The sequence below is a fragment of the Pelodiscus sinensis genome, chromosome 1, assembly GCF_052426305.1.
Source record: "Pelodiscus sinensis isolate ZL-2025 chromosome 1, ASM5242630v1, whole genome shotgun sequence".
NCBI lineage: Eukaryota > Metazoa > Chordata > Testudines > Trionychidae > Pelodiscus > Pelodiscus sinensis.
The window spans coordinates 46,713,699-46,739,100 of NC_143052.1; the positions used below are offsets into that span (position 1 = coordinate 46,713,699).

General features: G+C 42.5%; 1 protein-coding gene across 1 annotated transcript in view; it reads left to right on the top strand.

Annotated features, from left to right (window-relative positions):
* Window positions 1-25,402, top strand: part of CTTNBP2 (cortactin binding protein 2) — a 188,569-nt gene that overhangs the window by 16,537 nt on the left and 146,630 nt on the right. Inside the window, 1 exon segment of the mRNA XM_006122544.5 lies at window positions 10,054-10,161. Within this exon segment, the coding sequence (XP_006122606.3) occupies window positions 10,054-10,161 (108 nt within the window).

Sequence of the window (25,402 nt, forward strand, 5' to 3'; positions counted from 1 at the left end):
GTGGTAAGGCCCCAGGATCTGACGCGATCCCAGTGGAAGTCTATAAGGGTGGTGGTGCAGTGCTTGTCAACAAACTCACTCAGCTGTTCCAGTCCTTCTGGAATCAAGGATCTATTCCTCAGGAACTGAAAGACGCATCCATCGTACACCTCTACAAGAGGAAAGGAAATCGACAAGTCTGCGATAATCATAGAGGAATATCACTGCTCTCCATCGCAGGCAAGATCCTTGCACGAGTGTTGTTGAATCGCCTGATTAACCACCTGGAACAGGGTCTATTACCCGAGACACAGTGTGGCTTCCGCAAAGAGCGTGGCACTGTGGATATGATCTTTGCAGCCCGACAGCTCCAAGAGAAGTGTCGAGCAGAATCGTGAACTGTACATCATCTTTGTGGATCTCACCAGGGCTTTTGACACTGTCAGTCGCAAAGGTCTGTGGCGCATCATGTCAAAGTTTGGGTGCCCTGACAGATTCATCCTAATGGTACATCAGTTCCATGACGGCTCGTGTTCTGGACGACGGAGAAGCTTCAGAGGCTTTTCCTGTCACAAACGGCGTCAAGCAAGGGTGTGTGCTGGCACCGACCCTGTTCAGCATAATGTTTTCAGCCATGCTGTCAGACGCCTTTCAGACAGTTCCTTGGAGATACAGGACCGATGGGAAACTGTTCAACCTGCGAAGACTCCAGGCTGTCACCAAGATAAAGGAGACTGTGCTACGAGACTTCCTTTTTGCTGACGACTGCGCCCTGAATGCTGGATCAGAGCAGGAAATGCAAGCCAGCATGGACAAATTCACAGCAGCATGCGACAACTTCGGCCTTCTCATCAACACAAAAAAACCGAAGTGATGCACCAGCCAGCTCCGAAAGCCCAACATCAAGAGCCCACCATCACAATGAAGGGACAAAAGCTGCAAGCAGTGGACCAATTTACATACCTTGGCAGCACCCTCTCCCGCACAGTGACAATTGACATTGAGGTCAACTGCAGAATCGCCAACGCAAGCTCTGCATTCGGCAGACTGCTGACCAAAGTGTGGGACCGCCGTGGAATAAGCCTTGCTACAAAGCTTAAAGTCTATCGAGCAGTAGTGTTAACTACCCTGATGTATGCCAGTGAGACTTGGACTGTATACAGGAAGTATGCTAGGCAACTGAACCACTTCCACACGATTTGCCTCCGTAGGCTTCTGAGGATCCGGTGGCAGGATAAGGTGCCAGACACAGAAGTCCTTTCTAGAGCAGGCCTGCCGTCAGTTCACACCCTGCTGATGAAAGCCCAGACATGCTGGGCTGGCCATGTTGCAAGGATGCCAGACCATCGCATCCCTAAACAGCTCTTCTATGGTGAGCTGTCTCAAGGAAAGTGATCGCACGGGGGACAAAAGAAGAGATACAAAGACACACTTAAAGCCCCTCTCAAGTCCCTGGAAATCGACACCACCTCCTGGGAGACCCTGGCACAAGACCGATCGACATGGTGCATGCTGATCCACCAAGGCTGTCAAACATCTGAAGCCAGAAGGACAACCATTGCACAAGAGAAGCGAGCACTCCGTAAAGCCAGAGTTGCAAACGCTGCAACAGTGGTGCCTGCACATGTCTGCCCGACATGTGGCAGAACATTTCGTGCCCGCATTGGCCTTATCAGCCATCTGCGGACACACCGTGGACAGCCCACAACTTGTTAGATGTCAAGGTCCTCTTTGAACACGATGGACGAACATCATCATCATCATCATCATCATCACTACTCACCCAGACCTCCCAACCTCTTCTCCCCGCCCCCAACCCCCTTCTGCACTAGGGATGTTAAATTGCATTCATTTAACTAGTCAATGGAATTTCGATGGGGGGACGGGGACGGGACTGCAAAGCTGCAGTGGGTCAGTGGCTCCTGATCCAAAAAAGTTTCCCCATCCCTGCCATGAATTTTTAAAAAAAAAGAAAATTTTTGTTGGACATAAATTAACATTTTACTTTATTTAAAATGAAATTTGATAAACTAACATGACAGATTAAACTGGTTAAATTTTTAAAATGCTTAATTTGTCTCCCTAGCTGCAGCTCATTCAGAAAATATGGTTACTGTAACCCAACCTGCCCCTGCCCTGCCTCTGTCCCTCCCCCCATCCACTACATGCAGATCCGTAAATAGAAGTCAATAAGTCAAATCTTGGCATGTCACTTCTGAAAGGTTGCTGACCCCTGCACTATTGCCTCTTGGATAGCAAAAAGTAGCCCCAAACTTAATCTAGAAACTGTATTTAGTTACAAATCAACATGTTTTAGTGGTTACCAACTGATATACTTTTCCTTTAAAAAAAAAATAAAAAAAAAAACAAAAAAAAAAAACTAACTTAAGAAGTCCAAATGCAAAACATAGTTGAAATCAATTATTTAAATCAAAGTTTTTTGGTTGCCAATTTAAATCAGGATTGAAAATGGTGATTTTTAAAACAGTTTTTCATTAAATGACTCAGCTAGTCACTTCTTCCCTCCCCTCCCCCCCCCCCCACCTCTTGCTGCCTCTGAGAGGCAGGAAGGGAGGTGGGGAGCAGGAGCTGGGCCTGGGGAGCCAGCTTAAAAGCACTTAAAAAGCAGAAGCTCATTGGGGGGGATTGGGCAGGAGCCGGGAATCAGCTGATCCCTGGCTCAAGAACAGTCCCCCAGCTGCGCCTCTGCCTTTTAAATGTATTAAGAGCTTAAAACAGTAATTCCTCATTTAACACTATAGATATGTTTCAGAAAATGATCGTGTTAAGTGAAAACATGTTACGCGGGGTCAATTTTCCCATTGAAAATAATGGAAAAGGTGGGGGTTGTGTTTCAAGCGGTGGTGTCTGTTGGGACATAAGGTTGGGGGAGAAAGGGGACTGGGCAGCGGGGAGGGGAGGGGTTTGGCTCTGGGGAAGGGAAGGGGAGAAGAGGGGAGGGGGACTGGGTTGGGAGTATGTCCCTGTGACGGGTCTGCCGGGACCTGCACTCCATCCAGCAAGGGGGAGTCAGTGGGGAACGGCGCGGTGAGCAGCGAACCCTTCGCCGCTTTGCAGGGAGGCGGGGGAAGCCCTGCGCAGCTGCCGGCAATGGACAGGCTGGGGAAATTGTTATTCCGGGGACGGTCGTGTAATTCAAAAAACATTCCCTAAAAAAAACATTGTGCTTTTGTGAAAACCTGTTAAGCAGGCACGTGTTAAATGAGGAATTACTGTGCATTTAAAAGGCAGAGCCACAGTGGGGTTAGCTCCAAGGTTAGGTGCTAATCCTGCTGCACCTCTGCAGTTTCCCCCTTATCGACTAATCTAAGAGTCCATGGAAATGCCTTCCACTACTCAAGTAGCTGATTACCCACAATTTAACATCTCTACTGCAGAGGTGAATTACAGTGGGTGTAAGAGGGGAATTATGCTGAGCGAGAGGGAAGAAGCTAGACTAGAATACGAGAGGCAGCATCCATAACTCACTGAAACTGCTCTGTTAAAAGACTAACTGAAAGTGGACTTGCATAGTATGGTTCAAATTTAAATGATTTGGCTATTAAAAAGGGAAGAAGAGAAATAAAAGTGAAAGGCTTAGTTTTAGAATCCTGGTTGCTTTGGACTCCCCAATGATGTTGCCTGGGTATATGTTCATGGTACAATGACTGTAACAATTTCTTCTGTAAATCTTGTTATAGTCATTCAGGTCTTTGTGCCCTCCCACTTTCATGTCAGTCTACATTTTTGACTACTCCTGAAGACCTCAAACTGTAGTTGTTATCAAATATGGTGGCCATTTTATATACCAGTTGCATCTCTGAAATCCAGGACTCTCTGTTCTGGCATCATTCATTGTCCTTGCCAGACCACAGATGTTGCTGGCTGAAGAGCCGTAGCAGTTGGGAGCAAGACCTGCTGGGAGTCCAGCAGCAGGAGGCTTGGGGGGGGGGAGGGAGAAGGAAGAAGGGAGTGTGGCATACAGCCTGGTGGCCGCAGGCAGGGGCAGATATAGAGCAGGTCGAGTGAGGCGGCCGCCCTGGGCCCCGCGCATCAAGAAGCCCTGTGCATGCGCGGTGGCGCCACGGCGCATGTGCGGTGGCAAAGGGGGGCCCTGCGAAATTGTGCTGCCCTGGGCCCTGCAAAATGATCATCTGCCCCTGGCCGCAGGTGATTAGACACAGTAGCACAGGTGCTGGTGGCCCAGGAATAGGACCAATGGCACAGGGGCTGGCAGCTGCAGGGAGCCCTGATGGACAGGGCAGAGCCCAGGAGACTGACAGCTGGGAGTGCGGTCAGTAGGGGAGAGTTGACCTCCCCTGGTCTGGCACTCTCCCTGGTTTGGGAATGCTCCTGTCCTGAGAGTGCTGGACCAGGGAGGCCCAACCTGTAGTGGGGTTGATTTGGAAAGTGTATAATGACTCACTGCTGTGGAGATTGTACCTAGCTATTTTCTTCTGGGTGCAAGTCAAGGTGTTAATATTTTTCTATATAGCTCTTTCGGTTGGGTTGTAGCCATCCAGTAGAGTGCCTCTCTCTCTGTGTCCTGTGATGATATATGAAGTCAGATGAAATATTCAAACTTCAAGTAGTAGGGAAATAGAAGTTGCCATACCAGATCAAATTAGCATCCAAGTCTAGCCTTTCTCCTTGTTATCTGCCACTTCTGTGAAAGAAGCAAGTCGTTGTCTAATAAATAATTATGAAATAACTTCTCCTTTGGGAAAGTGCCTATGGCTGGAAAGAAAATCAGTGGTTGGTTTATTCACCTCACAAAGCTTTTTTACTTTGTGGACGTTACCTTTATCGTTTAAAGGTCTAGTCCTGTTTCTGTATTCAGCTGGCTACTTTGCTTCAGTGGTGTCTTGTGGCAATGAGTTCTACCAGATAACTGTGAACTTTTAAAACATAAAAGTACATCCTTTAATTTTATATTTGGCATCTTTCGATTTCATTTTAATGCCTTTTTTCTCTCTCTCTCCTCTTTTCAAATGGGGAGAAGAATAGAATTTACTGATTGACCTCACTATGGCTATGTCTACACTGCAGTGTTATTTTGGGATAACGGAGGTATCCATGTCTTTTGTGCGCGCCTGATAGTTCAAAATATAACGGGCTTGCTATTCCCTGATATTTCAAAATATAACAGGCTTGCTATCACATTCTGTGATAGATGTCCCTATAAACCTTGTTCCACGAGGAGTAAAGGATGTTTCAGAATAGTGAGTTATTTCAAAATAAGTGCTGTGTAGGCAGCACCAAATTTTGAAATAAGTTATTTAGAAAAAACATTGAAATAAGATACACAATTTGCATAGCTCAAATTGCATATCTTATTTCAACCTAAGGTACAGTGTAGACACACCTTATATTGTGCAGTATTCTTGACCATCATCATGTCTCCTTTCATTCATCAGACATTGAAATGTTTGTTTATAGCACTATTTACACATGAATTTTTCTTTTAATCACTTCTGTTGCTTGTCTTTTGGGCCTTTTTTCCCACTGCTGTGTATTTTATTACATGGGGTGACCAGTACTTGATTTTCATATCCGTGGGCTATAGGGTAATTTTTAGTAGAGGGACCTTAGCTGTGGAATTACATTTCTCTTGTTCGTTTGAAAGTGCTTTTCTTATTTTATTTTTTCACCTTTAGAGCAGGGCTTGTCTATTTGCAGAGATTTTTTTTTCTGTGATAGAATAGTTGGAAGTGGCTTTATTTACTCAGATTAGTCTTTTTCTTTTGGTGAATTTGATTTTAACTCTTGTGTAATTGGCCTGAAACATTGTAAATGGAATAATTTGAGAAGATGAAAAATAGAGTTCATATTGTCAAATAGAAGCCTTCAAAATAACTAACTGGAGCACCAAGAGTAGAAATAAAAATGCTTAGCTTTGACTGAATTCAACTTCAGTGTTTTCCCCAGATATTAGGGGGGGGTGTTTGAATTTACGGTGGGTGTGTCAGGGCTGATGAGGGGTGAGACCGTGAGGGTGAAGGCGGGCTGTATGGCACCATAGTAAAAACTGAAAAATGTTGACCATTTTATTAGATTTAACTCGTTTTAAAATCACACAAATTAAAGTTGACTACTCAAGCCTTCTATGAAGCACTATGTCTACATCCTTCTTGGTTTTTTGTTAAAGTTTTGCACAACTCTATTAATGAACTTCTCAAATGCAATGCATTAATCTTCAGTAGTTTCTCGTGTGCCCAGTACTTCCATTCCTTCAATTGATATACTCATTAGTTCATTCACATGTGTTCACATTCTCTATTCTGTCCTGAGCACGTGGCAGCCCCATTGCTGGTAGGTGCCACACTCCACTCAACTGTCGGTGTTTTATAGGAAAAGCATCTGTAAAAGCTTCGTAGAGGTTGAGTAGAATCTAGAAATCGCTGTTGTAGGAGTCAAGTCTGTGTACCTTTTCAGGTGTCTTAACAAACACTTCTTGTCCTCTTCACTTAAGGATTCAGTATAAATGCCTTCATTAGTCAACTTCTGGACTGAAATCTTTTCTTCTTCCAGTTCTTTTTCAATGGATAGCTCTCTGATCCAAATGTAGCTTCTATTGCTGGACAAAGATCTACTACTGTTGTAGCAGATTCCTGGGTGGCATTGTTTAATGACCCAAGTGGTTTCAACCAGTAGATTTACGAGAGAGAGAATGGCAATAGTCTTCTCTGAACGTAGTAGCAAAAGTAATCCACCAGCCTCACTACTTAGATCCATCCCATCTTGGTAGATGCTTTCCAAAGTCAGTAATAATAGCTGGAGTAATTTTAAGACAACAGCCAAGGATCGCTCATGAAAAAGCCAGCGGGTTTTCCCAGGTTGGACTAATTTGAACTTCAGTCCCAGTGTAGGCAGCAGGTTTTAAAAAAACAAAAGGAAGTACTTCTTCACACACCATAAAGTGGCACTCTTTGCCAGGGGATGCTGTGAAGACCCAAACTATTAACAGGATTTAAAAAAGAACTAGATAAATTCCTGGAGAATAGGTCCATCAGTGGCTATTAGCCAGGATGGGGAGGGATACAATACCATGCTGTGGTGTCTCTAGCATGTTGCCAGAAGCTGGGAATGGGCAGCAGGGGATGGATCACTTGATTACCTGTTCTGTTCATTCACTCTGAAGCACCTGGCCTTAACCACGGTCGGAAGACAGGATACCAGGCTATACGGACCACTGATCTGACCCAGTATGACCATTCTTATGTAAAAATTAATTATAATAATGTTTAGTACAGAAACTCCCCAACATAATGACCTCTCAAGATAGCAATGATGTGCAGGGCTTGCCAAGCGGCGGTGAGCCCTGCTCGCCAGCCGCACGGTTCTGTGAGCTGCACATGTGCAGATCGCACTGTGCATGCGCAGATCGTGCAGCACCGGCTGTGCTGGCTTGTAACCTACTCGCCACGGGCGAGTAGGTTACATGATTTGTCGAGCCCTGACGATGTGAGATAACAACCTTGGCAAATAATGCATTTTAAAAATTTTGGCCTATTAGGAAACACATTTATATAAGTTTCCATTCCTAGTCACAAATCCAGCATTCTGGAGCAAAGTCACTAAAATTATAGTCCAACAAACAAATGTTTATTTAACGTGCCCCTCGTTTTTCCCTCCACCTCACCCCACTCACTGGTGTTGTCCTTGGTCAGTGGAGACTGAGTTCAGAGGTGCTTTCATGTGAGTACACCTCACAGATGGGGGGGGCAAGAAGGCACCTTTCTTGTTCCTCTAGCTGCTCACTGTTTGCTCTGGCCATGTTTGTTTGTTGTGCCACTGTTCACTCCATTGCTCGGTTGCAAATGGCCCTGCGCTGTCACCTTCTGCTGCCACCTGCCGCTGTGACCTCTGCGAGCTGGTGTCTTGAGGTTCCACCCAGCTCTCAGTGATTTCAGCTGAACTCTCAGTGGGGGAACCTCCCTGCTCCTGCAGTCTAGGCTGTCTTACACAAAATCATTGTCCCCACAGCAGGACTAAGCACTTAGACCTGGTTTATCAGTGATTTCAGCTGTAGTGGTCACTTAACAAAACAAAAGACTATATGTGGAGCCTAATCAGCTCTCTTTAAACAGTGGAGAAGGGCAGGTCAAATAGCACTTGTGACTCAGACAGACCATCAAGCAAAACACCTGTCCCCACCCTCTCTCTTGATGCCCTCAATCAGTACAGGTTAAGTACAATTCTACTGGCCTTTACTCATACAATGAAATGATATTGTTCTTATTCCTCCCCTCCACCCCTTTCAAATGACTTGTAACCCAACCCCAGCCAAAATCTATCAGTTGGGCAACACAGCTCTGTTTGCTGGATACCCTAGGTCCGTGGTCACCAACAGGTCGATCACGATCGACTGGTCGATCGCGAGGCCTCGACCAGTTGATCGCGAGGCATCCTGTCCGCCCCGCCCCCATTTCCCTCCCACCCCTGAGAAGCCCCACTACCCACCTCAAGTGAAAATGGAGGTAGTATAGGCTTCCCGGGGATGGACAGAAGTCCCACAGTTTAGCGCCAATTCTGGAAGTAGTGCTAGCTGCTCTGCCGGGTGTACTGAGGGAGGGAGCATTGGCTCCCTGCACCGCACAGGAGGGGTGAGTCAGCCCCGGGAGAGAGGCGCACGCGGGGTTGGCCCCGGGAGAGAGGCGCACGCGTGCGCACAGGGTTTCCCTGCGCTGGGGGGGGGAAGGTCGGCCCCAGGTCAGACACGCGCGGGGCTTCCGTGCACCGTGGGGGGGTCAGCCCCAGGGCAGGCACGCGCTGGTTTCCCTCTGGGGGGGGGAATCCTGGGAGGAGGCAGATTCAGGGGACTCTCTGCCTCCACTGGCACCCCACTCTCCTGTCCCCACTCCCCTGCCACAGAACTCTGTCTCCACTCTCCGAACTCTGTCCCCACTCCCCCGTCCCCAGCCACAGAACGCTGTCCTCACTCCTCTGTCCCCACTCCCCCGTCCCCAGCTACAGAACTCTGTCCCTATTCCTATCCCCACTGGCACCCTGTCCCCAGCTTCAGAACCTGTCCCCACTGGCACTCTGTCCCCTGCTGCAGAACCCTGTCCTCTGCCCTCCCAGCACCCTGTTCCCTCTTCCCTGCCCCCAGCCACAGAACTCTGTGCCCACAAAATGTATAATTATAAATGCTTCATTTTAGATTTAAATAGCATGAATAAAAAACAGACCATTTATTTCATAACTATAAACACGTGATTTTAATTTTATATATCACATAATTTAAAAATAAACTGTTTATCAGAGTGTGTAAGTAAGGGCTGGGGATAGCAGGTGATGGACAGGAGGAGAAGAGAGAGGGCAGGGGTTCAAGGAAGGGGCGGGGCGGCAGATCTTTTCCTGTTCGGAGATTTAAAAAGTGATCTTGGGTGTAAAAAGCTCATCACTAGCTGTCAGGGAGAGCTCATTTTGACTTTGCTTACAAATCATAATTTGAAATTATTAGGTTGGCCAACATCACTAAAATGAATGCACTGACAGTGTGATAAAAAACAGCTGTATATGGAAGCTAGTCTAGTCTATGTTCATACTTTTCAAATCTATTATACTTTTTCAGACACACATCTTATAATACACTGTATATGCTTTTAAAGTGTGTATTAATGTTTCAATTTCAATTCAAATGTCCAAACAATCACTAAATTGGCATGTAACTAGTTCACAAAACTGGGGGAGGGGGGGGAGGGAAATCCCTGACTTTTGCTTAAAACTAAGTACATTCATAAGTCTTTACATGAGCTGGCTCTTTGAAAGAAAAATGATTTGAAAATAGCATGCTGAACTGGTAAACTCTTCATACTTCATCTTAACTAAAGAGAGAAAACTATTTGATACTTGCCTGTACCCTGATTTTTTTACAAATCAGATCATGTAAAATCATTGCAATGCAATAATAAACCTTAGGAAAACATGAGTGGTGGTAGAAATGCTGATAGACTTTGCAGCAGCAGAAATGAGCATCATCACACACTTTCTTTGTTGTTGTTGTTTTTGGTTTGCAGTTTTCTCTGTTACAGTAGTGCTTACATTAAATACTGTATTCATCTCTTACAGAAAAGAGAATTTGATGTGGATAATCTAAGCAAGCCAGAACTGCGGATGCTTCTTAGTGTAATGGAAGGGGAACTGGAAGCTCGAGATCTTGTAATTGAAGCCTTGAGAGTAAGTTACTGTTTGGTTGGTTGGTTGGTTGGTTGGTTTGTTTTTTGATGTCCTTCCTTACCCCTCTCTTAAGCAGGTTTGCAACACTCTTAGTAAAAAGGTATAAATTGTGATGTTGAGAACTGTTCTTACCTTACCACTCACAAAATGTATGGTTATTGGTTAACCATGGAAATGGTTATCCTATTACGTCCTTACTGTACACTCTGTGTTCTGTGATGTAATTAAAATCAACATTTGGAAAAATGTAGAAATACAAAATCAACATTTGGAAAAATGTAGAAATACAAAAATATTTAAGTGGTATGTTTTTAAGTGTGACTAAAAGTGTGATCACTTTTTAAAAATCATAAGTCATGAGATTAAAAATTGTTTTAAAGCAAACTGTTTAAAACTGAATCCAGTCGTCATTTGTTTTAGCAGTTTGGATGTAACTGGTATGTAGTGGGCATTGCCAGTTTTTCTGAAGTGGGAGTGGAGATGAAATAGGACGATCAGGTAGATGTAGAAAAAGATGTTTTCTACAGGATTTTTAAATAATTTATTCTTTGTATTCTAATAGCTACTCTAATAGCCCAACTTTGAGTAGGGCCTCATTGTGCTAGTATACTCATCTGTGTTAGGCTTCGTCTACACTGCCAGTTTTTTTTTTCTGCAGAAAATAGGCTAATAACGGTCTCATTAGCATAAATTGCTGTCTCTAGCATATTTTCTGCTGTTTCTTTTTGCACAATGGGTTTTTGTGCAGAAAATAAAACATTCGAGGCAATATGTTTTTAGAGCATTAGTGTAATTTATGAAATAATTTTGACTGTGGCTTTGAGGTACATGCACACTCAGAAATGCTTTGCCTTGTTTTGTCTTGCTGTTAGAATTTCAAATTTTATGTGCCCTGGTTGCCAAGTTAAGTTGAGCTAAACTAAAAATAGAAAAGTGAAAATAGGCTATTGGGCCCTTTTTTCATATGCATCCATGTCAATTAACTCTACTGCTTAGACCCTTAAGGTATAATAATAATACACATACCGAAAGTGTGTGCACGCGCGCACACACAGGCACGCAATATAAAAATTACAGTAGTGCACAATGTAGAATCCTAGAAATATAAGGCTAGAAAGGACCTCTAAGTCATCAAGTCCAGCTCCCTGTACTGAGAGAGGACCAATTAAACACCTGACAGTGATTATCTAGGTTTTATCTAATATGCTCTTAAAAAAGTCTAATGATGGGCAAGCCCACTGCTTGAGGGTTGGGAGCAAATAGGGCAATTGCCCCAGGACCCAAAGATCTAAAGGGGCCCAGAGTTCCTGCTACAGCAGCATTGGCAGTATCCAGAGCCTTGGCCCCTTGGAATTGCTGCCAGAGCTCTGAGGGCTGGGAAGGGATGTAGTAAGGGTTGACTGCCCTTGGCCCTGTCCCTTCTATGGGCAAAGAGCTGAGCTCCCTGCTTCCACACCTTGCTCCTGGGCCTTCAGGCAGTGGCTGTCAACCCCGATTTGTAATAGGGATTCCACAACCTCCATTCAAAACTTACTGCACTGCTTAACTACCCTTTATAATTCAAAAGTATTTTTTTCTTCTAATATCTAACTTAAATCTCCTTTGCTGCAGATTAAGCAAATTATTTCTTGGCCTACATTCAGTGGACATGGAGATTAATTGATCACCATGTATATATTTTTTGTAATTGCCCTTAACATATGTGTAGAATATCAGCTCCACCCTTCCTCCTCCCCGCCCCCCCCCCACTCTTCACCTGTTGTCTTTTCTCAAGACTAAACAGGTCCAGTTTTTTATCCTTTCCTCATAGATCAGGTTTCCTAAACCATTCATCACTTTTGTCCCTCTCCTCTGGACTCTGCAGTTTGTCCACATCTTTTCAAAACCATGGTACCCAAACTAGGCACAGAACTTCAGGTGAGGTATACCCAGTGATGAGTAGGTCTTTTTTGCAGCTGCATCACATCTTTTGACTCATTCAATATGTGACTCTCTATAACTCCCAGATCCTCTTCAGCAGTACTACTGCATAGTCAGTTTTTCCTCATTGTAGTGTATATTTGATTTTTTTCTTCCTAAATGTAATACTTGTTTCTTATTCTACAATTTCACAATCATTATGAATTTTAATCTTATTCTGCAAAGTGCTAGTAACCTTCCCAGGCTGTCGTCAGTGCAAATTTTATAAGCATCCTCTCTACTCCATTATCTAATTTATTAATGAAAATATCAAATAGTGACAGACCCTATGGGAACCTGACTAGATGTCTTCCATTGTAACTGCAAAACGTTGATACCTACTCTTTGAGTACAGTGTCAGCCAGTTTTGCACACACCTTTATAGGAATTTTCTTGACATGCATTTCCATAGTTTGCTTATGAGAAGATTATGTAGGACTATGTCAGGGATTGGCAACCTTTGGCGCTCAGCCCATCAGGGTAATCAGCTGGCAGGCTATGAGACAGATTGCTGACACAGAGCATCTGTAGACACCTCACCCGCTTCTACTCCCCATTCCCAGCTCCTAGTTGCTGGGAATGGCAAACCACAGTCACTGCAAGTTGGGGAGCATGCATCTGTGACAGTAAATGTCAGAAAAGTGTCTTATTGTGTGCCAGTTAATTACCCTGATGACCTGAGAGCCAAACATTGCTGACTCTTGGTCTATGTCTCAAGCTTTACTAAAATCAAGAAACATCACATCCATAGTTTCCCCTGCTCACCCCCATCCACTAGGTCAGAAACATGTCAAATAAGAAAATTAGGTTGGTTAGAGAATAACAATCCTGTTTTCCATTTGGAATATGAAGTAACTAAAATAGTTTTGAAAGATTTGCTTTTGTTGGCAGGTGAGGTTTTCTTTTTCTGTCAAAGACCCTCAGTTGTTACTCCTGAAGTTCGATTCAGTGTATTCTCATAAGTTCACAATCACTCCACCCTGATGTTCTGTTAGAGACTGTTGGGGCAAATGTACTCTGGTATCTGTGCTCTGTCACTGAACTTTTGAGCTGTTTCAATCTAGAGATGTTAAATTTAGATTAATTAACTAATTGAATAGTTGATGGGATTTCCATCAACTATTCAATAAGGTGTCTCCACCTTTGAAGTGTAGCAAGAGCTCTACTGGACTCTGGCTACAGTTAAAAAATGGAAGCCCATCAGGGAGCATGGGGTCAGCAGGGGGACTGGCCCCGCGCTCCCTGTGGAGCCTGAGCCTTTGAAATATACAAGAGCCCCACTGGGAAACTTGTACATTTTAAAAACAGAAGCCCCGCAGAGAGCATAGGCCAGTTTCCCACTGGCTCTGCGGTGCCTCAGCCTTTGAAATCCATTTCCCGCTGTGCCTCTGCCTCCCACAGAGATGGTGCTGGGGGAATTAGCTTTCAAGTTGGCTCCCCCCAGCACTGGCTCCTGCTTCCCCCTCCTTGTTGCCTCTCTGATAGAGGCAGCAAGGGGGGGAAACAACTAGTCACATCTCTAGTTGACTGTCCGATTAAGCCTAAGCTTTTGGATAGTCAAGTAGTTGCTAACATCCCTACTTCAATCCTGACTCCACAGTTGAATCATTTTTGCCTGTCAGTATCAAATGTGATTCTATTTATCATACATCATTCTTAACAGTAACTTGTTAGCCAAGATGTTTTGAGTACAAACCTTCTATTAAAGCCTTTTCTTTGATACTTGACTGGGCCAGTCACAATTACCTCACAGTTGGAGAGATACTTGTGACTGAAATCCCAAGGGGCCGTGGTGAGATTGCAGTTTGCTCTAACTGAACAAAGAATCCCTAAAACTGATGATTATTTCTAATACTTAGATCCACGAAGCCAGCAACAAAACAGCTTGACTACGTCTACATTGGCATGCGCAAAATCTTGCCACCTGTCTACACTTGCCGCGAGATCTTGCGCAAGAACACTGACATTCTAATGTGTGAAATCAGTGCTTCTTGCGCAAATACTCTGATGCTCCTGCTCAGGGATAAGCCCTCTTGCACAACTGTTCTTGCGCAAGAGGCCAGTGCAGACAGGCAACATCAATTTCTTGTGCAAGAAAGCCCAATGTTTAAAATGGCCATCGGAGCTTTCTTGCACAAGAGAACGTCTACACTGGCACGGATGCTCTTGCGCAAAAGCACATCTTTTGCGCAAAGGCACGTGCCAGTGTAGATGCTCTCTTTACTCAAATACTCCTAATGCAAAAACTCTTGCGTTAAAGAGTATTTGCGCAAAATCTTGCCAATATAGACGTAGCCCTTCAGTAATAGCTTACTGGTAACTCAGACGCCCAAAACACAGTTCCCTTAAAGCAACCTAGGTTTGAGCTTCAACCCAACCAACTCAAATGTGAAAAGAAATTACTGAAAATCTTGTTCATCATGCCAGTCCCAAAGGATTGGATACATTGCCCACCAGGTTAATTAATATTCTTGACAATTAATTGCTGGCTTTTTTTTTATAACCTTATTATGCTTTAGGTGCTCTCAAAATTATTTTAAAAAAATTGTTCCGGTATCTGTGTTCCTTGAAGTTAAGCTGACTAGTTTATGATTCCGTGGGTCCTTTCTGTTCCCCTTCTTAAATATCAGAATTATATTTGCCCTTCTTCAGTCTTCTGAGGCTTCACCCATCCACTGAGTCTTCAAAGATCATTACTAATATTGACCAAATCAGCTAGTTACTATTCATCATAGAGTGTATATTTTTGTCAGGTTTTCCTAACTTGAATACATCTAACTTATGTAAATTCTCTAGTCTGTTCTCTTCATATTTTGACTTGCATATAATCGTTGATAATATTAATTGTGCTGAATATCTGGTTGCCAGTAACCTTTTTCAGTGAAGACTGAAGCAAATTATCATTAAACACCAGGCTTCTTGATACCATTAATTACCTCTCTCCTCCCTAAGTAGAGGATCTACACTCTTTTTTCCCCTTCTTCTGATGTGTAAAAAATCCCCTCTTCTTATTGCCTCTTGTGTGTCTTGCTAGGTATAATTCATTTAGTCTCTTAGCCTTTTTGTTCTTATAAGCTTCTACTGTACTTTTGCACTTGTCCTTGGCAATTTCTTTTTTTTTTGTTGTCATTCCTTTTTGATAATGATGGTGATTGAACCATATTGACTTCTTACAGTTCTTATTGCCTATCTTTTGCATTGAGAGGTGTGTGTTTTAATATTGTCTCTTTAAAAAACTATGAGCTCACCTGAATTCCTTTATACTTTCTTCCCTTCCCCTCCACTAGTTCAGTTTTTGTGTAAGAACAATGGACTTTAAAAAGGACTTTTCTGATGGCTTTCATTCCTTCCTTTCCTTAGAATAATCAAATCTAACTTTTCATGTTGACTTACGCTGACATTTGTTTTCAATCTTCAGATTCACAGCCAATGCCGTGTTGTTAGTCAGAATTAAACTTAAAATGGTTGCCCTCAATTACGTCCTCCACTTTCCAGAACAAAAGATTGTCTCTACTGCTGTCTAAGAATGTATAGGATGTTTTGTGTCTTGCCATATTACTTTTACTTTTCCAATAGATGTCTGGGTTGTTGTAGTCTTGTTTGTTGGATAGTTCTGCTGTTCTAGAAATACCTAATCCACCATCTTCTATCTTGTTTGGTATCTAAAGTAGGCCCCTGTCATGACATGAACTCTGTTTTTCTACCCCCCCCCCTTCATCTTCTGACTCTTGCCCCATCTGGCCCTAAAAACAAGTGTATCTTATTCTTTTTGTATAATTCAATGCCTCTTCACTTTTTTCCTCTCCTGTCTGGTACAAGCTCTACCATGCTGTAAATAAGCCTTTATGCCAATGTCCCAATCCTTAGATTTATCCCACCAAGTCTCTGTAATGCCAATTGTCATAACTGGGCTTATGTACTAATACTTCCAGTTCTTCCTGCTTATTTCCCATACCTCTTTTATTTGTAATTAGACATTTAAGATGTTGAGCATATTTCTCCCACTGTTACCATCTGGATTCTCCTTTGACTATTATAATTTTCCATTTAGCCATCTGTAAGTTACCTTTTTTTTTTATACTTGCCTGTGGGCTTTTAATAACTGCCTCTTTTAAATCTAGTTTAAACATCACCTCACTATGTTGGTAAATTGGTGTCCCAAGATTATTTTCCTGTTATAGCTCAAGTGGAGCTTATCTATTCCCAGCAGTCCTCCTTCCTGGAACAGCATCCCATTTTCATGCAAGCCAAAGCGTTCCTATCAACATCTACTCAGTCATACGTTCACCTCCAGCATGCATGTGGTTATAGGATGGGAATGCATTGTACACTAGGAAGTATTAAAATGCATCAGTCTAGTACAGTTGTAGAAGGGACAAAATAAGCGCAAGTACCAGTCACCTGTTGAGGCTGGTAGTTTATACATTACAGATAGCTCTGTTTTAATACAGCTGTTGACATGGGCAGAGAGAGTGATAATTCTATTTCGTGGAAGACTTGAATTCTTCAGATTTGGACTGAAAACCAAAAGTTTAGAAATTCTGTTCCCAGGCCTATGGTGGTAGGCTCTGGCTCAGAAGCAGTCCACTGGGCAGGCTGCCTGGAAGCCCTGATGGCCTGGCCTGCTGAGGAGCTGAGAGTCCAGGCTTCCCACCTGGTGGAGTGCTGGGAACCAGGGCAAGCTGGTAGGAAATGAGGTAGGTTTTGAAACTTCCCTGGTAGTCAAGGTTTCATCAGAGTTATGACAAACCTAGCATAGTCTGTGGAATGTTTTGATTTTTGACAAATTGGCAAATTCTGTCAGAACAAAAAAGGGTCGTCAACAGCTTTCCAGCCGGTTCTAGTGACCATTCTAAGGGTTGTTCCTCTCTGCCATAGTTTTCCAAGGTCCCTGCTGGTATAGGAATCAGGGTCAGCACGGTGGAGTACTCTGCTCTGTAACTCTGTTAGTACATAAATATGTGAAAACTGAATGGCTCAATGTATAGCCATTGATTTTTTTTAAAAAAATTTAATCTGAATTCTGATTAAAACTAGTTATTCATAGTATACATTACGATAATGATATAGATGGTCCTTAACCTACATTTGAAATGGGAAGTGTAATTGCTTCTAGAATGGCATGCCTTTTTAAAAATGATTGACTAGGTGAGTGATGAGAAACTGTGTATGGCAGTCAGTTACTTTTTTTGTGGGACACTATTTTAATGATATCACTGAACCATTCTTTAAATGCTGTACTGAAAATGTGAAGCTCCTTCTATTATATTTCTATTTGAATGTAAAGCTCTTTCTATTAGTCTTAAATTGGTGTGATTATTAAGATAAAATTGGGGAAATATTGGACATACAGCAAAACTGAATTTATGAAAAGGTTGTGGTATATATTTTTTGTGATTAGATGGTCCTTTTGGTTTCAAATGAAAGGACTAGAAGGCAGACTTAATGCCATGGACACAAGTTTGTTCCTTTAAATTAAAAGTACAAAACCAATATATCTTTAAAAAAAATTGTCTTCTGGTAGCTTATGAAAATCAGAACTACTGCTGCAGCAAATAGAAGGGCCTTTGAATATTGAAAACTTATATTAATAGTCTGTGTTTTCTTTAGAAGCATACAAATTTGCCTTTTTTTAACCTCAAATTCTTAATGCTAGCAGTCAAAGCAGGAGTAGTAAGGAGCATAGTGGCTTTTTATTTGTCAAAATACAAGAATGATTTTAATAAAATGAATGTTTAACTACCATTTTTCTGCTAATTAGTACATGTTGTTGTTGTGCTCTTCTTCCTTTTACAGCTATAATAGCTTAATTGATTGTACCAAAAATTTCTTCAATCTATTAATCTATTCAAAAGTGGAACAAAACTGAAGATAGGAGAGTGATAGAGATGTAGCTGTGTTAGTCTGGTGTAGCTGAAACAAAAGACAGGACTATGCAGCACTTTAAAGACTAACAAGATGGTTTATTAGGTGATATGCTTTTGTGGGCCAGACCCACTTCCTGAGGAAATAGGTCTGGCCCATGGAAGCTCATCATCTAATAAACCATGTTGTTAGTCTTTAAAGTTCTGCATAGTCCTGTCTTTTGTTGAAGATAGGAGGTTTTCCAACAGTGTATCATTCATGTTCTTGTTAATATTACTGTGGCAGTAATATTACAGTTTTATCTACAGTTTTATCTAATATTACAGAGTAATATCTACAGTTTCATATGATTTAAGAATAATATGTATCATCTTAAAAGAACAGAGTATCTTTAAATTCCTACTATGCTGCTTTTTTTGAGAATCTAGATTAATAAAGCTTATTGATTCTTTGCTAAATCTATTGTCCTCCATTTTTGAGCAAAAGGTAAACACAGGGTAAGGCATAATGGGCAAGTTGTATCCAAACACTGTTTTGCATCCATGTATGTTGTTTAATTTTGTAAATACAATCTTTCTCTGTCTTTAACAGCCTTCTCATCCATAATACAAATTCAAATAATCAGTACTCCTCTATTCATTGTGTATAGTGGCAGTACCTTGACTAACCAACAGTACATCCTTCATTGCGTGAATGTACAAAAGCACTCAAACATACTGTTCTTCCCCTTCATTGGCTTATGCATGTCCATAATATGGGAGTATAGCATCTCTGATTTCTGTTGACTGGGTGTGTCCTGCTTCAGCTGTGACAGGTGCACTTTCTGGCTGAGTGTACTGATTCGGTAATCCATTACTGTCATAGGTTCATTCAGGGCAATTGGCTCATCTTTGGTTTCACAAAGATTGTGCAGAGCATAGCAAGCCACAATAATGCAGACAGCATAAATCATACCAGGGTCCAAGTGGGTATCAGTGGGACTTAAATCTGCCAAACATGCAATCAGGCAGAAAGTCCTGGCATTGTAAAATATTTCTTATGCAGCGCATGTTAATGTCTATAAATCTGCCTCTGAGGTCCATAAGAGTCTGTATAATAATATATTATCCCCAAGAAGCAGAGGAGGAAATTATGGGTGTAGTTTGGAAAGTCTATTCTCTCAAACTAGCAGTTACTTAAGGGATTTGTTTATGCTTACCATTTTTGGGTATAATCCTGCTTGATCACATCAGAATATGCCAAGGCCATCACATGACTCATAGCTGACTTTCCACATTGAACTGGTTAGCAACAGACCTATTTGAGGTAGCAAGTTTTCAGACAGTTATCCTGCCTCTGGACTGATATGACTATCTTCATATGTATCATAATCCTGGAGGATTGAGGCAAGATGCTCACAAAGCTCCAAAAATAAATATATATTTTTTCCCCATGCGAAAGCTCTGAAAGGTCATCCCAGGTCCACATGACAATGTGATCCAGACAGTCTGTTCTTCTAACTCTGCTCCAAAAGCACTGGTCTTCATCATGTAATCAGCAGCTCTACCAAGAGTCCTGAGCAGATCAGCCCATTTGTCTTCCACGTTTGTATTGTTGGAGTTCTCTTTTTCTCCTGCTTCATCATGAGCTCCTTCAGAAGCCTTTTGTGGGTCACCAGATGTGGCCAGAATGTCCACCAGGATCCTTCAGAAGCTCTGCCCACATCCTGAAACAGGAATGAAAGCTCAAGCAAGAGAAGCTCTTCAAAATGGTGTCTTTATGTTGCTGGGTCTGCTTGTTGGGAGTGTGTAGATCCAAAAGACAGCTCTGTAGGATCTGTTGGGAATTTGTCTACCCTGCACATTACAGCCTATCAAATCAAGATTGTTCCATGCTGCACCATAGGCAAAAGGCTAAAAGTGACTATATCTCTGGAAGATACTAGGAAGTCTGGGTTATGGTTGGTAGGACGTGAGTCTGCATACTGCAATGTGACTAGTGGAGGCCCCTGGTGTCAGGCTCAGGCCCAAAAAATTCTTTTCTTAGGGTTGGTATGCAATATGAATGCTCAAGCCCTGGGTTTTCAAACCACTTGCTGTAGACTTGAGTTCCACTAACTCCTGGCTTATGTTTTAATGTTCAGGTAGCCAGCTTGATGTTGTGGCTAAAACAGTTAATGGGAATCTTGAGTGGAGCAGGGAAATATTACCTCCTTTATTTGGCTCTGTTCGAATATTTTATCCACACATCAGAAAGGATATTGAAAAAGTTAAGAGCTCTTCCAATCTTTTAATGATTCTAAAACAGACACTCAAAGAGTTCAGTCGGTTTAGCTTTTTTAAAATAAAGTTCAAGGATAATTTGATTCTGCTAGCATGCAAAGATATTAAAAGTTCCAGTGGCTGGAAGTTGAAACTAAATGATTCAGGATAGGTGTAAGGTGCAAAAATTAGCAGTAAAATTGTTCCAATGCTTAATTAACCTATCAAGGGTTGTGCTGGATTCTCTATCACTCTGCATTTTAAAGTAGAGACTGGATGCTTTTCTAAAAGTTATTTTGTCCTATTTCAAATGTGAATTATTTCAAAGAAGTCATTGGCTGTGTTCTAGAAGAGATCAGAGTAGATCAGGCCTGGGCAAAATACGGCTTGCCAGCCCTGCATGCCACTCAGAAGAGGCCGTTTCTCTCTCCAAAACTGTGATCCTGGATGGGAGGGGGAAGGCTTCAGGGGTTGCCCCTAACCTCAGTTTCTGGCCAATATGAGTTTCCTGTTTGAATAACAGGCAGCCAAAAAGCACCACTCCCCCTCCCATCAGCTCAGTTATTCACACAAGCACATAGACAGGCAGGTTTGCTGGTTGGAAAATGTTTTAACCTGTGCAAACATTTTAGCTGGCAGGCAGGCAGGCTCGTTTGGCTGTTGGCTGGTAAGTCTCCTGGCCAGAGCCTGCCTCTGACATCACAGCCCTTCCCGTCCCCAACCCTCTGCCCCATACTGCTCCGATACCCCTCCCAGATCCGTCACACCAATCTCCTGCCCCAGATCACAATCCCCTCCTGCCCTAGGTCAAATTCCAAACAAATGCACCATGTCCCCTTCCCTAGATCACAACTGCCTCCTCAAACTCCCTCCCAGTCTCCATTCTTCCTCCTGTACCCCAACCCCTTATCCTAAGCTCCCTTCAGCACACAAGAACTCTTACCTCCTCCATTAATATCATGGAAGAGTGAGACCCTCGACCACTTTCCAAAATCTTGAAGTGGCCCTTCATCAAAAATTATTGCCCACCCCTGAAGTAGATGATCACAATTATTCCTTTGGTCTGAAAATCTATGAATATGCTAGGATTATCTCTGGGCTGTTCATTACTTCTCAGTTGAAGCATTTTGTCTGTCTTTTGGAAGTGTGGGTTCAGACCACAGCTAATGTTGTATTCAGATTTGCATTTAAAATACGTTATTTGTTTATGATCAGAAAAATTTACCTGAACATGATGAATTTTGTGGTAAACAGCAACTTTTCTCACTATAATACATACATCAGTTTCAAACAGTACTATACTAATGAGCACTGGGGAACTTTATTACATTCCAGCATGATTAACGTGCCATTTAGCATGCAACATACTAGCATCCACATCCTGTGGTGTGGCACTGTGTGCATAAGCCATGTGTGACCTTGGACAAAACACTCCATTTTATCATTAAAATATGGATTAGTACCTGCCTGCTTTTTAAAGGAGTCAATGAAGCTTAATATTTTTGTAAAGTACATTTCAATACTTGGATAAACTGATAGTGCTAGTGTTGTTTCCTAAGAAAGGAGCAATAAAGAATAAAATGCCATAGTTACTGCTGATTTTCCCATTTAATTAAGTCATTTGCAATTATTCCTTTTGAGGCTTTTTTTTAATATCAAACGTAGCTGGAAGTCAGTTTAATGTTATTAGTGCCTTTCTAATTTCTTTTGTCTGTGTAAGTCTCCATAGGTGGTAAATGAGTTGGAATATGAAAACAAATTTGCATTTTACCTGATGCTATGATGTACAGTAATTAAATAGAGCACAAGAGAATAATGACTTTTACTATAATGGATAACATGTTGATTTCTGGGGAAAATTACCATTATGGATTTATTGCAAATATAACTCAAATGTTGGTGCCTGAAGGGACCGTCATGATCATCTAGGTGGACCAGCTCACAGCAAGCTGTAGAACCTCTCCCACACTTTTCTGTAAGGCTACGTCTACACTGGCCCCTTTTCCGGAAGGGGCATGTAAATTTCAGCAGTCGTCGTAGGGAAATCGCGGGGGATTTAAATATCCCCCGCGGCATTTAAATAAAAATGTCCGCCGCTTTTTTCCGGCTTTTAAAAAAGCCAGAAAAGAGCGTCTAGACTGGCCCTGATCCTCCGGAAAAAGTGCCCTTTTCCGGAGGCTCTTATTCTCACTTTTTCCGGAGGATCGGGGCCAGTCTAGACGCTCTTTTCCGGCTTTTTTAAAAGCCGGAAAAAAGCGGCGGACATTTTTATTTAAATGCCGCGGGGGATATTTAAATCCCCCGCGGATTTCCCTATGACGACTGCTGAAATTTACATGCCCCTTCCGGAAAAGGGGCCAGTGTAGACGTAGCCTAATAGTACCACAATTTCTGGCTGAGTTACTGAAGTTTTTATAACATGATGGATTCTTTGTAACCCAAAGTCATTACTCCATTTACTCTAGTTGAAACCTGTATGTGGTCTGCACCACTTGCTGTAGAGGAAGGCGCCCCTGCCCCCCCAAAAAGTCTATTTGACCAGAGGGGGGGGGGGGAAATCCATCCTGACCCCACAGAGAGCAATCAGTTGGACCCAAGTTAGCAAAACCCACCAACCAGACACAGGGGGAAGGACTGTCTGTAAAGACTCCGGGCTCTCCCTATCTAGTATCCTACCTCTGACCAGTGAAGGTATTTACTACTAGTAGTTGCAGATGGGTCACATGCCATTGTAGATAGCAGTATCCTACCATCAAGCTTGGTCTTGGAGCCAATTGGGTTTTTTTATCCTCTTGGAAGGCTGTTCTGGAACTTCACTCAGTGGATAGTTAGAAACCATTGCCTAATTTCAAGCTTCAACTTGATGGCCAGGTTATAATAATTTAGCCTTGTGTCCATGTTGGCACTTAAAGAACACTCCTCCCTATCTGGTACTTTGGTGAATTTATGGAGAGAAATTTTATCTCCCCTCAGCTTTTTTTGGGGGGTAGGCTATACAAGCCAAGTTTTTTTTAAGTCTCTTATCATAAGGTAGTTTTTCCATTCCTCGAATTATTTTAGTAGCCCCTCTCTGCACCTGTTCCAGTTGAATTCTTCTTTCTTAAACATAGGAGACCAGAATTGCACAAAGTATTCCAGATGATGTCTCACCAGTGCCTTGTACAATGGTACAAATTCTTCCTTATGTTTTCTGGAAATACCTAACCTGATGTATCTTAGGACTGCATTAGCCTTTTTCTCAGTTGCATCACATTGGTGGTTCATGGTCATCCTATGATCAAGCAGTCCACCTAAATCTTTCTCTGTTGCTTTCAATATGTGTCCCTGTCTTAAAGCAAACCTTGTTAGTCCCGATCTGCATGGTATTGCACTTTGCACTATTTCTCTTTCTTCTGTTTTCTAAGTTCAGATTTTCTTGCATGCTATTCCTCCATGATGGTATTTTTGTGTCATCCACAAATTTTATTAACACACACCCACTTCTTATTCCAATGTCATTAATGAAAGTCTCTCTATATAATTTTAGAGTGCACCTGTCTGAGAGTCTGTTTGTTCAAGAACTCCTCCTAAACTGTAAGAGCTAGGGCCACCAAATTCGGTATTTAGCTTCCTCTTCTAACTTTAAGCAAGGACAAGGTTTGATTGAGCCAGGACAACTGGAAGCCCTGAGAAAGGGACTGTTTTTCATATCCTGCAAAGGGAGGGGCTGCTGTTCAGAGGGATGTGATGTGAGAGAGACTACTGGGGCATTGATCCCACAGAGCGCTATCCTTCGCACTGTCTCCTTGGGGCAGCTGTACCACAAAGGGAGTGGCCAGTAGGACTGGGAATCCGCCATCTTTCCTGCCAACACATTGAGTAGGTAACCTCCCTGCTCCAAATCCTTCCCACCCCCGGCCATTGGCCACAGCACTTGAGGGGGGTGGGAGAGGCAGGAAATGCCCCTGGTGGCCATGGGTGGGCTGGAAGGAGAAAAAAGGCCTGTACTGGTGAGACACCCTCCCCCCTGCCTTAAGCCCCTAATTACCCTTCACTCTTGCACTTTCCCACCCCTTCTCCTAGCCTTCTGCACTGTCTGCTTTCAAATTCAGCGATAACTGGGCCCTACCATTGTTAGCAGCACTCGTCTGCCAATCTATATCTGGGAAATTAGTCTCTCAATCAAAGAGTTCCAAGTAGAATTTATTTAATTAAATTTATTGAAGAGTTGTCAATCCATATCTAGATTGGATCCTGGGGGGTTGTAGCATATCCCAGGATTTTAATCCAGACATACGGTGTTAACCATTCCATCATTTCTAATTTTCTTCAGTCATTCAGTCGATCTCATCATTAATATATAGTGCAACTCCACCATCTTGATTTTATATTTTCCTCAACAGCACCTACCTTTCAATACTTGTACTTTAATCACAGCTAGTATTCCACCGTGTTTTTTATTATTCCTATAATATCTGGTTTCACTTCCTGCACTGATAGGTCTAATTTTTCTATTTTCTTACCTAGGCTCATTGTATTGATATCTAGAGATAGCGTAACTGTTTCTGTTTGGCTTTCTCCAGGTTCTTCACCCTTTTAGGGACAATCATTCTACTGCTAGAATTGCCTACCTGGTTATTACAATCAGTGGTGTTTCTGCTGGTGTCCATTCTTCTGCCTTCTGCTATTCCTTTCTCTCATACTGTCTCCTCTTTCTTCATTTTCCTTCTGCTCTGTATTAGAATCAGACATGAAGATTACATGAATACTTTCCAACAGTCTCCCTCAAATTCCTAGGTGGGTTTTTTTTAACTTTTAAAAAAATTAGTTTTGCCAATCTCTTAAGACATCTATTTCCCTCCCTCCATCCCCTCCCCCCCACCCCGGTGGAGTCTATCACATGAGAACAATCTTCTGTAAGTGGAAATTCCCAGTGGTTGAACATCCCAAAGCCCTCATCATAGCACCATTGCCTGAGGTGTCTGAGCATTGTAATCTTGTTTCACCCTCATTCTCTTCCTCCTAGATATAGGCAGAATGTACTGAAGATCACTTGAGCCGCCACCTCTTTAAAGTGTGTTTTGCCATATGACATAGTCTAGGATGCATTAACAGATGTGTTGTGAACAAGACCTGAGAAGTCATTCTTTGGCTTTACTCTGCACTGATTAGGCCTCAGTTAGAGTATTGTGTTCAGT